Source organism: Hippoglossus stenolepis, chromosome 2, assembly GCF_022539355.2.
Source record: "Hippoglossus stenolepis isolate QCI-W04-F060 chromosome 2, HSTE1.2, whole genome shotgun sequence".
NCBI classification, from domain to species: domain Eukaryota; kingdom Metazoa; phylum Chordata; class Actinopteri; order Pleuronectiformes; family Pleuronectidae; genus Hippoglossus; species Hippoglossus stenolepis.
The window spans coordinates 16,077,080-16,091,986 of NC_061484.1; the positions used below are offsets into that span (position 1 = coordinate 16,077,080).

Genomic DNA, 14,907 nt, shown 5'->3' on the forward strand with positions numbered 1-14,907 from the left:
AGAAGGGGTCGAACTGCCGACCTTGTAGTTAGTGGACGACCCGCTCTACCTCCAGCTGCCCCAAAACACAGAGCTCACACAGCATTTAAATTTGAATGTGTAGCAATCAGGTTTATAAAAGAAATTGTTATGCAGAATTTACAAGGGCTAAGTAGAGGGCGTGGAGTCACAAGGAAGGCCTGCATCTGACTTTGACCGCTGCACAGTCCTGAGGCAGGACAGCTGAACTTGAATTGAAGCTGTTTAACATGCCTCCCTTCATTTCTCCTTGGAAGCTGCTAAAATGTAACCCCATACATCACAGGTTGCAGAATGGAAGGTGATGGGTTGAAATGGAGAGTACTGACTATGAAAAAGGACTTGTAAGTCAGCAGTTAAAAGAATAAAACTAGGATGGCACGCAGTGGAGCGCATGCGTCGGCAAAGGCCCAACAGTCCCCTTATGAAAACACAGTCAAATTCACTAGATCCAGGTTTTTAAATGGATTCGTAAAAATTGCACACACTCAAAAATATCAGTCCCCTAAACATACCTGATTTCTTTGTAGAAAAATGTCCAATCTGACAAACGAGGATATAAATCCTGCGTCCTCAACATAATTTCAAGGTTTTTTCCTTGCCATCAGTTGGAAATTGTTTCAGTAGTTTTTGCTTTACCCGGCTTACAAAGAATAAACGAATGCAGAAGAAAACACAACTTCCTTGATGAAGATAATCATACAAAATGGACTCTCTTATTTTGTACTATGCCATGTTTGTACCAAAGCACAAACAATGGCAGTATGGATACCCTTCAGGCTGAATCAACGAGGGTGTTACAAAATGTATTCAGCGCTTTAAATTATTTAATTTTTTTACCCAGGACATAGTCACCTGCAATTAGTCAATAACGTCAACTTCTCTATTTTTATCTGGGTCTTTTATTCCCTCACAGTCCATCTCCTTCCACCACAGCTTATAAGCGTCTCCATCTGGTGCTGTAGTCATTAGATAAAAGTCCTTGCAGTGACAATATCAGCGTTTGCTTGCAGCGGCATATTAAGCAGCAGTTCGACAGCCATTAAATGAAAACACAACAAATTAAACTGTGCTTGAATTTTACTGGTACCTTTTAAGTGTCCCGGCAGAACGAGTCTGTCTTTGTTTTCATGTAAAAACAAAGGTTTCGTCCTCATTTGGTTTAAACTGCTCCTGCTGCACGCGTGGGTCATTGATTATTTTCTGCAATTTATCCATTACTCTCTGCCAACATGCCTTCTGTCCTCTCTACCAGGATAGCAGCACTTGACCCGTCTGATGTGGCTTCAACCCTGGCCCAAAACAGAGAGCCGCACAAAGAGGAGCAGGCGATAGCCATGTCCTCCTCCAGAGAGGAGTCTGCCAACACTGGACCGGGACCAGGCTCCTCACAAGACCTCCGGACGTCCATCCTCTAGGGGTCTAACCGTTTGTCTGTTCCTTCTGTGTCTAAATAAAACCCCCAAAAGCCACTCTCCACCCCTGTACCCCATCCCAGTTTACCCAGTTTACCACCCTAAACCAACACAGACCGCCTTGGATTCCAACTGTAACAACTGTATATGTAACACGTTTGTATCTGGTGTGTATGTCTGTCTGTGTGAACATATGTGTAAATTGAAAAATCGGTAACACGTTTGGCATGTGTGAATGTGAAAGGAAGTGTCTGATTAACAGGTGAGAAGGGATTTGTGAACGAGTGGAAGAGGAAGTGCGTGTTTTAAATACTCTGCATGTATTTGAGTGTAAATGTAATAAAAACTGAGTCTAGCTTGACGTCGGTCAGCTACAATGACTTTGTTAAGAAATGTTGTACAAAGCTGTTAAAATCTGTGAACTGGGCAGCAGGCATGAACCATTTGACCCATTTGATCAGTAATTCAGTTCCATTTGATCAGAGTGCTTTGGCTGAACCGTCCGGTGCCGTCTTTTCATGATTAAATTGAAGTTTAAAACTTGATTTAAATTTGTATTCCGTGTAACCCCCGACCTTTGAATCATCATTTGTAATTTGAGTACCATAATAAAATGATAACGATGAACGTGTCATTTCTTTCTTGAATTAATTTTTTCTGTAAGTAATACTATGAAGTAAAGACGTAATTAATGACAAAAATGTATAATATTACGAGAGTTAAGTCATAATCTTATAAATTGTCAAATTAAAAGAACAAAATCATAATTTAATGAGAAAACTATAATATTACAACAATAGTGTCAAGCTGATCGTCTGACATTCCACTTCTAACATGACACGTGTTCCTGAAATTATGACTTTATTCTCATTTAATTATGACTTTATTCTTTTAATAATTTGCAACTTTCTTCTCCAAAAATATCTTCCCTTTTCAGTGGCCCTATAACTCCACCGTAAGCATCAGCTTTTACTTGGCTGAAAGTCAGTAAACTCACTCAAGTATGACTAAAGAACGAATCCTCTCTCACAGTCGAGCCCTGTATTGTGAGTGACCACACAGACTGGCATCGTTTGTGTTACGATCACAAGGCATGAGAGTGAGTGTTGGAGAAAGCACTTGAACCCTCAAGTGTATTCATGTGTACTCTGTGTGTGTGTGTGTGTGTGTGCCGTGTTTGTGTGACTGTAGGTGCTTACACAAGCTCCAGAAAAGGTCGGATCATGCGCTCGATAGCTATTTAAGCCAGGAGATGGGGAGCGGGCCGACTCTTGGGGGGATACACTTCTGCAGACGGAGAGGAGCAGCATGCACAGTCAGAGGTAGGGGGCCACACACTATACTCACACATCCTTTTCACAGCATGAACTGCAATAAGTCTCAGAATAACTGATTATTTGCCATTTATGAACTTAAAATGAACAAGAGGCTATTGTATTGTAGAGTTATGAAAAGTTTTATTTCTGATCACATCTAGCAAACTGTGACAAAACATCGATGTTGCACTGGCTGAGTGTTATTATATTCTGAATAGCATTCAATCATCCAGAAAATGTTTCATCTCCTAACACATTCTTCCCTCACGTTTTATTTTAATTGGTGACTCTACTTGGGTGGTTTCTATGACTGTTTTGTTGTAAAATAATTGCTCCTGAGAAATGATTGGTCTCCACTCATTCATTCCTAATCAACAAGCTTCAAAGGACGAGCAAATCCAAACCGCGAAACAGGTTGAAGCAGATCATCTCTTGTCATCCATTGTTAAAAGCCTTGTTTCTGAAGTTGGGAGAGTTGAAAGCTAATGGCTTTGTGAATTATGAATAACGACTCGCGCCACTCGCAGGGGTGTGCAAGAAGTGAAGATTCGGAATAACGATAAGACAAATGGCTTCAACGAGAGAACACAAACCGAGCGTGTTGTTCTTGGGCTTTATTGATGTGTGAGTCTGCAGTATATTGAAGTAACAGTTAAAAAGTAGAACCCGGGTTAAAATCAGGTTATGAGGCGAAGGCACCTAACAGTGCATAAGTGAACACAACGCACCTAAAACACTTTCTTTCACCTTCCTTCTCTCTTAGCATGTGGAGAGCGGGTCTCCTGGTGGTGACCCTGTGTGCCGCCCGAACGCTGGCCCAGTTCCCCCGGGAGTGCGTTACCCCCGAGGGGCTGCAGAGCGGCCAGTGCTGCCCGTCCTCTACAGGGGTGGCCGGGGACGAGTGTGGCTCCAGCACGGGGAGGGGGCAGTGCGTGTCCATTGCGGCAGACAACCGGCGCCACGGACCCCAGTATCCTTACGCAGGGCGAGACGACAGGGAGAGGTGGCCGCTGAGGTTTTTCAACCGCACCTGCCAGTGCAACGGGAATTTCAGCGGCTACAACTGCTTGGGATGCCGACACGGGCTGACCGGACCGAACTGTGATCAGAGGATCTCTGTGGGTAAGAGGATGAACGGTGGCATCTGAACTCAGCACTGCCAACTTAAAATGTCCACGTCTACCTCCTACTTTACCTTTTAAGATTTCACTGGGCCTCAAAATAAAGCGAGGGAATAAAGGCCACATTTTATAGTTAGGGAGAGGAAATCTTTGTGTTAATCTTTAATAACACTGTCCTTTCTCTCCTCTTCCTTCTGCTCTCTCCCACCTCGACAACTCCTCGACACCTTCTCTCCTCACTTCCTGCTCCTGCTGTCTTCCTCTTCCCCATTAACCCAACTGCAGTGAGGAGGAATATCATGCAGATGAGCACGTCGGACAAGCAAGCATTCGTGAGCGCTCTGGACCAAGCTAAGAGGACCGTCCACCCTGACCTGGTCATCTGTACACGACGGTACAGAAGCATTTTCTAAGGGTTACATCATTCTAATTAATCCGTATAGGCTTTGTTAGAATAAAAAAACAATGTTAAGGATGTGTAAAAAATGATTTAATGACCTAATTTCAAAGGGAAATCGATCTCCGCCGGTCTTTGCTCTTTTGGTACGGATGAGGAACAGAGAGCTGAGCTTCAACCGAGGACCTGCAGGCTCTCCGTCTAGCCTGAGTCTGGCGAGTTGAGAGCTCGGTAATATGGCTGAGGGTGAACCCACGCTGCGTTTTGCAAATTATCATTAAGATCTTAAAATATTGCTCATGGCAGCTTTCTTTTTAAGCTGAAGGTGGAAGAACAAATGAGTAAGAAGGTGTAAAGAGATTTATCGTCTTTTAAGTAACAGCTCTTAAATAACCGCCTTCCAAATGGGATTTGAAGTAGATTACCATTTTGAGCAATTCTTAGCTGCAGGTAGGAGAACCCTTTTAACCTCCCTGATCAAAAAATAAAATGTCTCCTGTGTTAACGGCCACGCCCGGGTTATAGCTACACTCTTAATGAGGCTGCGTTCAGGAAACTGAGGGAATAAACAGCAGCAGTGTGTTGGAAATAATAATCAAGGTGACACTTGCTGCTTCCTACCTCCCCCAGGTACCAGGAGGTGTTTGGGCCCGATGGCAACAGCCCACAGTTTGAGAACATCACCATTTACAACTACTTTGTTTGGAGCCACTACTACTCCGTCAGCAAAACCTACCTGGGGCCGGGCCAGGCGAGCTTCGGAGGAGTGGACTTCTCCCACGAGGGCCCAGGTTTTGTCACCTGGCACCGTTTCCATCTGTTGCAACTGGAGAGAGACATGCAGGCGAGTACGGAGCGGGGAGGAAGACGAAAGAGAGGGAGGAGAGGTAGCTTCGGGGCTGATGGAGGGATGAAGGAAGGAAGGAGAAAAGGAAAGAGTTTGGGGATTTGAGGAGTGGGAAGCTATCCTAGAGGAGAAGGGAGGAACAGGGAGGAAGGAGAACAGACAGAGGTGAAAGAGGAAAGTGCGGAGAAATGGTATTACAATATGAAAAGGTGGTGATAAGGAACTTGAAATGTCTCGACACGTATCCTGCCACTAACACCTGCCTTCTTCCTTTGTTACAACCACGCAGGACATGCTGGGCGACTCCACCTTCGCCCTGCCCTACTGGAACTTTGCCATCGGCGGCAGCGAGTGTGACATCTGCACAGACGACCTGATGGGAGCCAGGAGCTCTTTTGACATGAACTCCATCAGCACCAACTCCGTGTTCTCCCAGTGGAGGGTCATCTGCGAGAGCGTGGACGACTACGACTCGCTGGGCACCGTGTGTAACAGTAAGGACTTTCGCAGAAAGAACCCCCTCACCTTCTCGCTCTCGGCGAGAAAGCGGCGTTGAAATTACGGAGCAGTACTCTCAGCTGCTTCAGAAAAGAGGGCAAAGAGCTCATAAAGGGAACATGTAGAACATCAGCTGCTATAAATAATACCACCAGCTGTTGTGCAGCGTTATTGCTAGCTTTTACTACGGTGTGTCTGAAACTACTTCACTTGTTTAAACATCACCTTCTTAGCTGCAGAGGGCATCTTACAAACATATTTTAAATTCTGTGACCCTCGTTTCTCTGCAGCAGATATCAGAACGTACAGCAGTTCTGAACAGTGGCGGATTTAGGATTTTTCTAAATCAGGGGCAATAAAGAGGCCAATTGTAGGAATCCATGCAAAATTCCTGGTTCATCAAGACCCTTTTCCACTGGTAAAAACCCCCACTAACATCTGGCTTTTGTCTGCAATGGGAATGGATACAATCTGCATTCACTCCCTCGTCAAATGACTCTGAAGTAGACACAGGTCTTTATCAGCTCCGGCTCCGATCAGCAGGGACGGAAACGTGACACCGGGTCGAGCATCAATTTGGGAAGACGGCGAGGTTTGCTTGAGTTACCAGAAGCAAACTGGCAATGATAGAGGAGTCAGTGGCCTTCTTAGTGGGCTTTTCAATGTTTAACAAAACCTGCATATACTCACAAATTTTGGTGTAAAAGAGGGATAAGGAGCACCTTTTTATTTGTTTACCATTAGCTCTATAGCTTTGAGCAAAACTACACATTATTGAATATATGTTGAAAATTGTTCAAGCACAAAATTATTAACTACTTGTCCTATTTATTGTTAGTATTGTCAGTAAGTGACTAGTTTATGTATTCAGTTTAAAAAAAAAAAACTACTGACCAGAGAAGGGCACTTCAGGGCTCTATCAGATTTCAGCCGGGGGCCAGTGCACCCCCCCCCCGGACCCACCCCTGAATCCGCCTCTGCTTTTGCAAGCGGTAATTCCTCAGATGGATCAAGTGGTTTAAACTGGAATAAGAGACCTCTGTGTAGCACTGGAATAAGACCGACTTTAGGTGCTTTAGATTTGCAGGGATTGGATCTAACTCCACACTGGCACCAGATTATAATTCTAAATCACTACTTTCCATTCAGTTTTTTTTTCTCAAACACTTTAAAATCACGCAGTACTCCTTCCACCTGGAACTGTGAAGAATGTCAATCTGCTTTCGCTGGGGCGCTCTCACTACAAACACAGGAACAAAGCAGAAGGGGGGACGGGGGGGGATTTCAAACAACTGCACATTCGGTAATTCGGTAATGGGTAGAACATGTGAGTGGCCACTGTGCCGAGTGATCCGTCTCATTAATCCCCTTAGAGAGTCATGACAGGCCTGGGTATTTCCTGCGTCAACAAGCAACATCACCTTAAATGGGTTAGGGTGTGTGAGTGTGTGTGTGTGTATATGTGTGAGTGTGTACATGAGTATGTGTGTGCGGGGGTTGCCTCATTTGTGCATGTGCTTGTTAAAAGAGGATTCTAGCAGTCGACTGGTTCTTTTGATCTGAGGAATAGTCTTCAAACAGACAGACAACTCAGTTATGTAGCCTTCTGTTTATGTACGTGTGTGTGTGTGTGTGTGTGTGTGTGTGTGTGTGTGTGTGTGTGTGTGTGTGTGCGTGTGTGCGCGCGTGTAGAGCGGAAGCACAGGAAATAAAAAAAGAAAGAGATCATGCATGCATGAGAATAGAAATTAAAAAAAGAAAACTCTCACAGAGCTCCCACTCACTAATGTTGACTTTCAGTGAATAATTAAAAGAGAAAACTGCCATCCTGTCATGTTTAAGACCGATCAAACCAGTCTCGTCTCCCACACAGAATTAGAAAGTGGTTAATAAAACAACATCTCTAATCTCTCCTTCCATTTCTGCAGGGACCTCTGGGAACAATCAGAATTACAATCCCACTAAGCAAAAGGAATAAATAAAAAATTGTTCAAGTTTTTTCGAGTAGAGACTTAATTATAGTTCTCCTCAGCTCGGGTTTTGTCCTTCCTCACCCAGACTCAGAAACCAGTCCCATCAGGAGGAACCCCGCTGGCAACGTGGCGCGGCCCATGGTGCAGAGGCTGCCGGAGCCCAAGGACGTGCTGGACTGTCTGGAGCTCAACACCTTCGACACTCCGCCCTACTACTCCACGTCCTCTGAGAGCTTCAGGAACACCATCGAAGGTGCGTGTGGACAAGGGTCAGAACGGGAGCGGCGCTTAAGATTTAACATCCTGCCATCAAAACCAAAGGAGAGCTGCTCAGGCCTCAGCTCAGAGTACAGCGTGACAGCACAAATACAAACACAAAGCCAGAAATAAACGCACACACATGCACAAGCTAGATCATCCACCCACGTGCACATATGGTTCACTCCAACACAGCATTTGTTCGTCCTAATTTAGGTAAATCAGTGCTTTCCTTCACTGGCTTTGCTGTTCTGTATTTTTCTAGGCTACAGCGCCCCTCAGGGGATGTACGACCCGGTGATCCGCAGCCTCCACAACCTGGCCCACCTCTTCCTCAATGGGACGGGCGGGCAGACTCACCTCTCGCCCAACGATCCCATCTTTGTCCTGCTGCACACCTTCACCGACGCGGTCTTCGACGAGTGGCTCCGCCGGCACGCACCAGGTACAATGCAGACTGAAAAGGAAACAGACACGGGAACATAAATCACTGTAAAGGATGAAAAGATGGATGAACCTATTTCCCCTCATCCTGCAGGTGAAATAGTGTACCCCGAGGAGAACGCTCCTATCGGGCACAACCGCAGGTCCAACATGGTTCCCTTCTGGCCTCCTGTCACCAACGCTGAGATGTTTGTCGCTGCCCCAGAAAACCTGGGATACTCCTACGAGGTCCAGTGGCCAGGTGAGTCGCGTCACACAAACACACAAAAACACCAGTTACCTCAAGTGACCTTCTTTTCTTTCCCCCCCTCATAGCTCAAGCTTACACCCTGTCTGAGATCATCACCATAGCTATCGTTGGGGCAGTGCTGGTGGTGGCGGTGGTGGGCGGCGTCATCGCCTGCGCTGTGCGTGCCCGCTCCTACCGATCAGCCGAGGCTTTGGAGCCGCTGCTGGGAGAGACCTTCCGACGCTACTCAGAGGATGACCGGCGGTTGGACAAATCGCAGTCTGTCGTCTGAAACCACGCCTTTGTAGAGAGGCCTTAACATGTTCATGCGTTTGTTTCTTCTTCTTTTTTTAAATACCCCGACTTCTTCTAATAAAGGTGAACTGGTTTCAGAGCCAGAGTCTGTGTCTGTGTCTTTGTATTTGCTTGAAATTGTTGGGCTGGCAACAACAGAAGAGATCAGGCTGCAGCCAAGAGGTCAGATGGTCTGGAACGGCTCAGCTTAGAATGAAATGAGCTTCAAGTATATATTCACTGGCCAATTGAATTCACTTAAACTCATGACATTATTTGATAACTCTAAAAAAACACTTACATCCTTTGCTTTTTCATCTCCCAGCTCAGTGATTCTGACACTTCCATGCAGAAATAAGTGAATAATGTGCTGTAGCAGGTCTTGACACTAGATGTTTTTGCTGCAGGCACACACGTGCTTGTCTGAAGCCTGAGGCCAACAAGCAAATCACACCACTTAATGTTGCTCCAACCAATGAATCAGATCAAATTCATTCCCATGTGTTCATAACACACACACATCGCCCTCATGTGGCTGTAACACGTTACTGCAGAACAGGGTACAATGTCGTCTACAGGTTATTTGATATTTATGCAAACATTTGGACACTTGCTGAGGTTATACTTGCAAAACAAAGCCAAAATAAATCCCTGCATGATGGAAAGTAAAATGGATTGCGTAGGAGTTTGATTTATCTTGTGAAAGTTCCAGTAAAACGTATTAACACTTGATGAGATGGAAACTCAGCAGTACCTCTGACAGAGTCCCCACAGAGCCGCTACATTCCTCAGACTCAGGGTCCACACTTGTCACAGGGGCCGAAAGAGCAGCAGGGTCGCTCACACGCACCTGTCAGTGACGGCTGCAGCTCCAGGGATCACGCACTCCTCGTTCTGGACGCGTTCCTGGATCAGTTTGGATATGTTTTGTTTCATTCTCGTCCTGTTTTAACACCCGGATCGATGCGTGTGACGGAGAGTTTCTGAGCTGCTCAGTGAAAGAAGGCCGCACACGCGAAAAAACAAGGAAAGACCACGATTAACCAGAGAATCGCGACCTCATGTCCTCCGGACGTAATAACCAAAAAAAAAAGCGCACAGCAGCAGCGCATGGTGCATTCGTTGACATTTAAAAAAAGGTTGTGTCCTTAACTTTTGGTGCAGTTTAACTTGCATTGCATTGATCAGTTTATCTTCAGATCAATTAAATGCATACATATATATTAATATACTACATGTGTCAGTGGATCAGTGGAGAGGAAATGGGGGACGGAAGAAAAATTGGGGGAGAGAGTAAGAAAGAAGAGAGAGAGAGTATTGGTTGTTACGTCATAATTAAAATAATAGTAGTAGGGATATCAGAACAGTACTTTAAAAGTACACAGTGTTGATGAAGATGAAATCTGAAGCTTATACAAACAATGGGCAGTTTAACATGCAGTTGAGAAGTAGACGACAATCTTAGGAAATTGCTTTTAGACCAACATGAGAAATTGTGAGACACACAAATGAATTTTGAATTTAATCGAGAAAATGAAGGACCTTGGAAATCTAATTGTGCCTACAGCAGTTTGATAAAGAAAAGGACAAAGGAGAATTGGAGATGGAAATTACTTTTCTGATTTGGAGAGAGGGTAATTATTTGAGAGCGAAATCCTTGTCTCAGTAAATCAGAGAGATTTGAAAGCTCCTAACCAGATGACGCAGCGTGTCATGCGGTGCTCCTCTGCTAACTGCATGACTGTGTCTAATTATTTCCCGCTCCGGGCCACACCACTGAACAAACCGGCGTGTTTTCATTTGTCTCTCTTACCATCAGTTCAGCTCATTTGCTCTTGACAACCTCGACTCAGTTTTGGGTCGTGGCTCTAAAGACGATGACCACTAAATTGAAAGCTTTGATTTACTACAGACTGCAGACCACAGTTTACACAGTGTTTAGAGTGAATCTCCTGGTCGGGATATTTCTATCTCGCTTTGAGGGAAGCAGAATTCTCAGACTCAGCACTTGATTGAATTGCTTGCGATTGGCATTTCTGCAGTGCAGGCTGGTATTTTCGAGAGGAAAAAAAAAAAGGAATCTCATGGGAATGGATGGAGAAGAAGCGATTTTTTTTTTTGGACCCACCATCAGTTGGCTGTTCTCTCTATAGCAGCAGGTTACACTGACAGGGAAACACAGTCCTGTGGATTTATTAATACGGATAGATGTGACAGTCGCACATAGAACAATCATTTGGCCACTCGAGAGAGAGAGAGGATCATTAGTGGCTTTCATGTCAAGTGAGCTCTCATGAAAGTCATCTTACTTTCCTCTGCTTAAAAATGCATCAGGGCCCTTGCTGTTTTATATCGGAATCGAGGTTGAGAAGGGCCGTGGGGTGGAAAAAACCACCGCTGCTTGTGGTCTGCTGCTAAATGATAGAGGAAAGGCCGGATTTCAATGTCCCTGCTACTCCCACAAGAGCTGCACAGAAATCTGTTGAAGTTCACATGATGAAAAAAATCCAAACAAGTAGCCAATTTGAGTTTTATGGAGAATGTTATTGTTGTAAACATCTGAGTTTAATGCACAAAAAGGCATCGTGCAGTTTCTCTAGCTCCAACCCTCCTCTTCACACCAGCCCTCAGGCAGGCAATTGTTCATCTGGAGAAGGATAAAGCAGATCGTGATGGCTTGCTTTCAATAAAGCTTCCAACGTGAACAGATGGCTTTGATTCATGCGGAGGCTCCAGACAGGATCTCCCTCGATGCCTCCTATTTCCTAAATGAGACATTTGTGTGCAAATGTATTGTTTATCAAGTTGTCACCGGTAAATCCAGTAATTAAAAGGAAAGTTGGGCATTTAAATTAAAAACAGAGGCACAGGTGACGTCTGCTTTGGTGTTTTTCTGACTCAGGGTTGAAAATGTCTCGAAGATGTTGTACTCCTCTAACTCTCCCCTCCCCTACTTTTCCTCTTCCTCTTCCTCTCCTATCCTCTACTCTCCCTCCTACTCTTCCTCTCCTATCCTCTCCTCTCCCTCTTCTTCTTCCTCTCCTCTCCCTCTTCCTCTTCCTCTTCCTCTCCCTCTCCCTCTCCCTCTTCCTCTTCCTCTTCCTCTCCAGGATTTAGTGCTTCCCTGTCATGACATGATATACCATATGTCACATACTCATTCCTGGCACCTTGACTAAGCCTGAGTGATGCTGAATACGTAAATATGCTCGACAAAGACAGAGATAAAGAAGACAGGGAGAGAGAGCTGAAGACAAAAACACAAAAATAAAACATGTCAAAGGCAAAGTGCAGTTCAGTGATTTGAAAGAAGAAAAGAAATAATATCTTGTACATATAAATTTAGCTTCACACCCAGACGTGAAGGAATTTCTGATTTCTTTGAATTCTTTTTTCTGCTCTGAATCTGTGGGCTTTAAACGTTAAAACAATGGGATTTCCACAGGTTAGACCGACTATACATAAATAAATTCATACAGACAGAACAAAGCATCAGATAAGAATAACGATTCCTTGGTTGTTTTCATTACCGCCACTAAAGAGATTCTGATTTCACCCCGTGTCCGTTGGGCTGTTTGTCTGTCAGAAAGATTACACACAGAAAAGTACTGAGCTGATTTCAAAGAAACTTGGTGGACAGATGGGACATGAGCCAAGAAAAAAAACATGGCAGGGATCCAGACATACGGGCAATTCCAGAAAAAAAAAAGTCACTCTCTTCAGCATCCTCACATAGTAGCTGATAGAGAATAATTCATGGGTCTTGATGTTTAGAAGACTGGCATCTCTGAATGTGTTGAACTTGGTGCAGCCTAATTGAATTTATGGAGACCGTTGGGTCTAAGCAGATGCACTCTCAGGAAATCATGAAGAAGCAGTTGACAGAATGTCCGACGAAATCCTTCAGTGACACATCTCATCCGCTTCACACCCTTTTTGAGGTGATGTCTTGAGGATGAAGGTTCAGAGTCTTGTTCACCCCACTGCTGCTCTGCAGATAACTAAGGATGAACTTAATTAATGCCGGGATTATTGGGCAATCGAGTGTCGTTCCTCATTAATAAAACACAACCATATCTAAGGTGTCTCCTTGTTTCACTATGACATTTTACACAGTGATAGAGAAGAAAGTTAACAGAATAATGTAATAATAATAAACAGCTTTGGACACAAAGACTCTAACAAATCAACATTTAATAAGATCACTGACAGTACATACAGTGTTGCACAATACCAGACACAGATGAGTGTGGGCTGAGGCTGAGGACTACTCGCGTAAATGAAATAAAATGAATGACAGTTAAGAAAACATAAATATAATTATCATGGTATATATAAAATCATATAAAACAGGTATGAGGAGGTTTCTAAACAAAGATTGCACATTATGCTACAACAATACTCCCATCTGGTCCTAAAAAAAACAACAACTGATCAAATGTACTAATGTGCAGACAGTAATAAATAATGAACCAGTAAATAAATCAGAGTTAGTCTTACAGATGATATTCAAAGTGGATTCAACAGCTGCTTTTACAGATGTGACAAAATGAGTTGTCTCCTGTTCTGCACAAGGTGGTTAAAGTATAAACACGTCATCTAATACAGTAATCCAAGGAATCGTGACACATTCTGAATGATCAGAATATGAGGATGAGGAATAACAAGTAAAACAGGCCTACAAAGCAAATGTCCTAAAACTGTATTGCCATACAAAAGATTGGCAGAAGCACTTGGCATGGTGTGGGTGTTGGGAGTCGATCTCAGGAGTTGACTCTGAATAATGAACAGGAGTCTGGAGACAGCAGTGAAAACATGTCACATGTCAGATGTTTCCACTGCTTTCATTTGTCAGTTTCAGAGGTTTGTGGATGTTGATTTATTTATGTGTTTACATGGGAAATGACACAAATCAATGCAATGAACAGGACTGACTAAGACACATATCTTCATTATTGATTGTGACCATAGACTGAATATAAAGATGGATGACGCAACACAAACTTTGACCTCTAAGTTCTAATCAGGTCATCCTTGAGGCCAAGTGAATGATTGTTTCAGACGTAGTGAAATTCCCTACGGGTGATCCTGATATATCAGGTTCACAAGCTCATGAAGTCACTGCGACCTTGATCATTGACCTTTGAAAATTGAATCAGTTCATTTTTGAGTCTAAGTGAACATTTGTAACAAATTTGAAGAAATCCCCTCAGGACAATTTAGAAATATCTTGCTCACACGGCAAAAAAATGCCTTTGTGAGTCACAGCGACCTTGACTTGGGACGAGTTTTGAACAAACATCAGTGTGATAAGAATTATCTACAATAACATAAACCATCTTTGAGGAAAATGTATTTGATGACTATGCACTTTGACTACTTAGTTTGGTCCATGTCTCATCCACTACAATGGACAGGGCAGGATTTATGACCTATACAGCAGCCATCCACAAGGGGGCGAGTGAGACACCTTGACTTCACTTTTGGGAAGCTGTCATGTCGTCTATCTTTATATACAGTTTATGATTGGGACGCTGTGGTATTGTCTTCTTTATAATATACGAGTATCGTTAAACTATTAATTTAAATATTTTTTATAAATATAGAGATATTTAATGATATGAAGACTTATAAAATAAACACATTAGTTGAAATGACACCTTGACAGGAATGAGTTTATATTAGGAATACTGTGTGTTTGCAGTTAGAGGTAGCATCCCCAAACTAAACACAGATAAACTCACAGTATCTACTCTTTAAACAAAACTACATCACTTAAACCCTCCACGTTTGTCTTCTCAGGTCCGTGTGAACCTACATCACCTCGGGGGCTACTTTGCTGTAAGACATAATCAAAATGGGACATAATGACTCACACTGTATCTCAGGAGAGAACAGTGAGCACTACGCTTCCCTTGGTCTTCTTGAGGATGTCCACAGCTTCAGCGTGAGTCACCCCCTCCAGGCAGTGTCCGTTCACGGCGATGATCTGATCCCCACGTTTCAGCCGGCCGTCAGCTATGGCCGCCCCCTGCGGAGAACAAAGACAAGTCCATCACCGTGTCTGGATTAAAGATCACAAGCTGCCGAAAATATG

General features: G+C 43.8%; 2 protein-coding genes across 8 annotated transcripts in view; one reads left to right on the top strand and one right to left on the bottom strand.

Moving 5' to 3' along the window:
- Positions 1-2,551: 2,551 nt before the first annotated feature.
- Positions 2,552-8,916, top strand: tyrp1b (tyrosinase-related protein 1b). The gene is made up of 9 exons (XM_035166109.2): positions 2,552-2,755; positions 3,513-3,871; positions 4,156-4,264; positions 4,898-5,111; positions 5,404-5,608; positions 7,671-7,838; positions 8,109-8,288; positions 8,382-8,528; positions 8,603-8,916. Exons 1-9 carry the CDS (start codon positions 2,742-2,744, stop codon positions 8,806-8,808), a joined length of 1,602 nt encoding a protein of 533 aa, XP_035022000.1. The 5' UTR covers positions 2,552-2,741; the 3' UTR covers positions 8,809-8,916.
- Positions 8,917-12,986: 4,070 nt separating this feature from the next.
- si:dkey-92j12.5 (multiple PDZ domain protein) overlaps positions 12,987-14,907 on the bottom strand; it is a 40,120-nt gene continuing 38,199 nt past the window's right edge. For all 7 annotated transcript variants that reach the window (XM_047338071.1, XM_047338068.1, XM_047338067.1 and 4 more), the window contains one exon: positions 12,987-14,841. In XM_047338071.1, the coding sequence (XP_047194027.1) occupies positions 14,695-14,841 (147 nt within the window). In that variant the 3' untranslated portion in view covers positions 12,987-14,694. The remainder of the gene's footprint in view (positions 14,842-14,907) is intronic.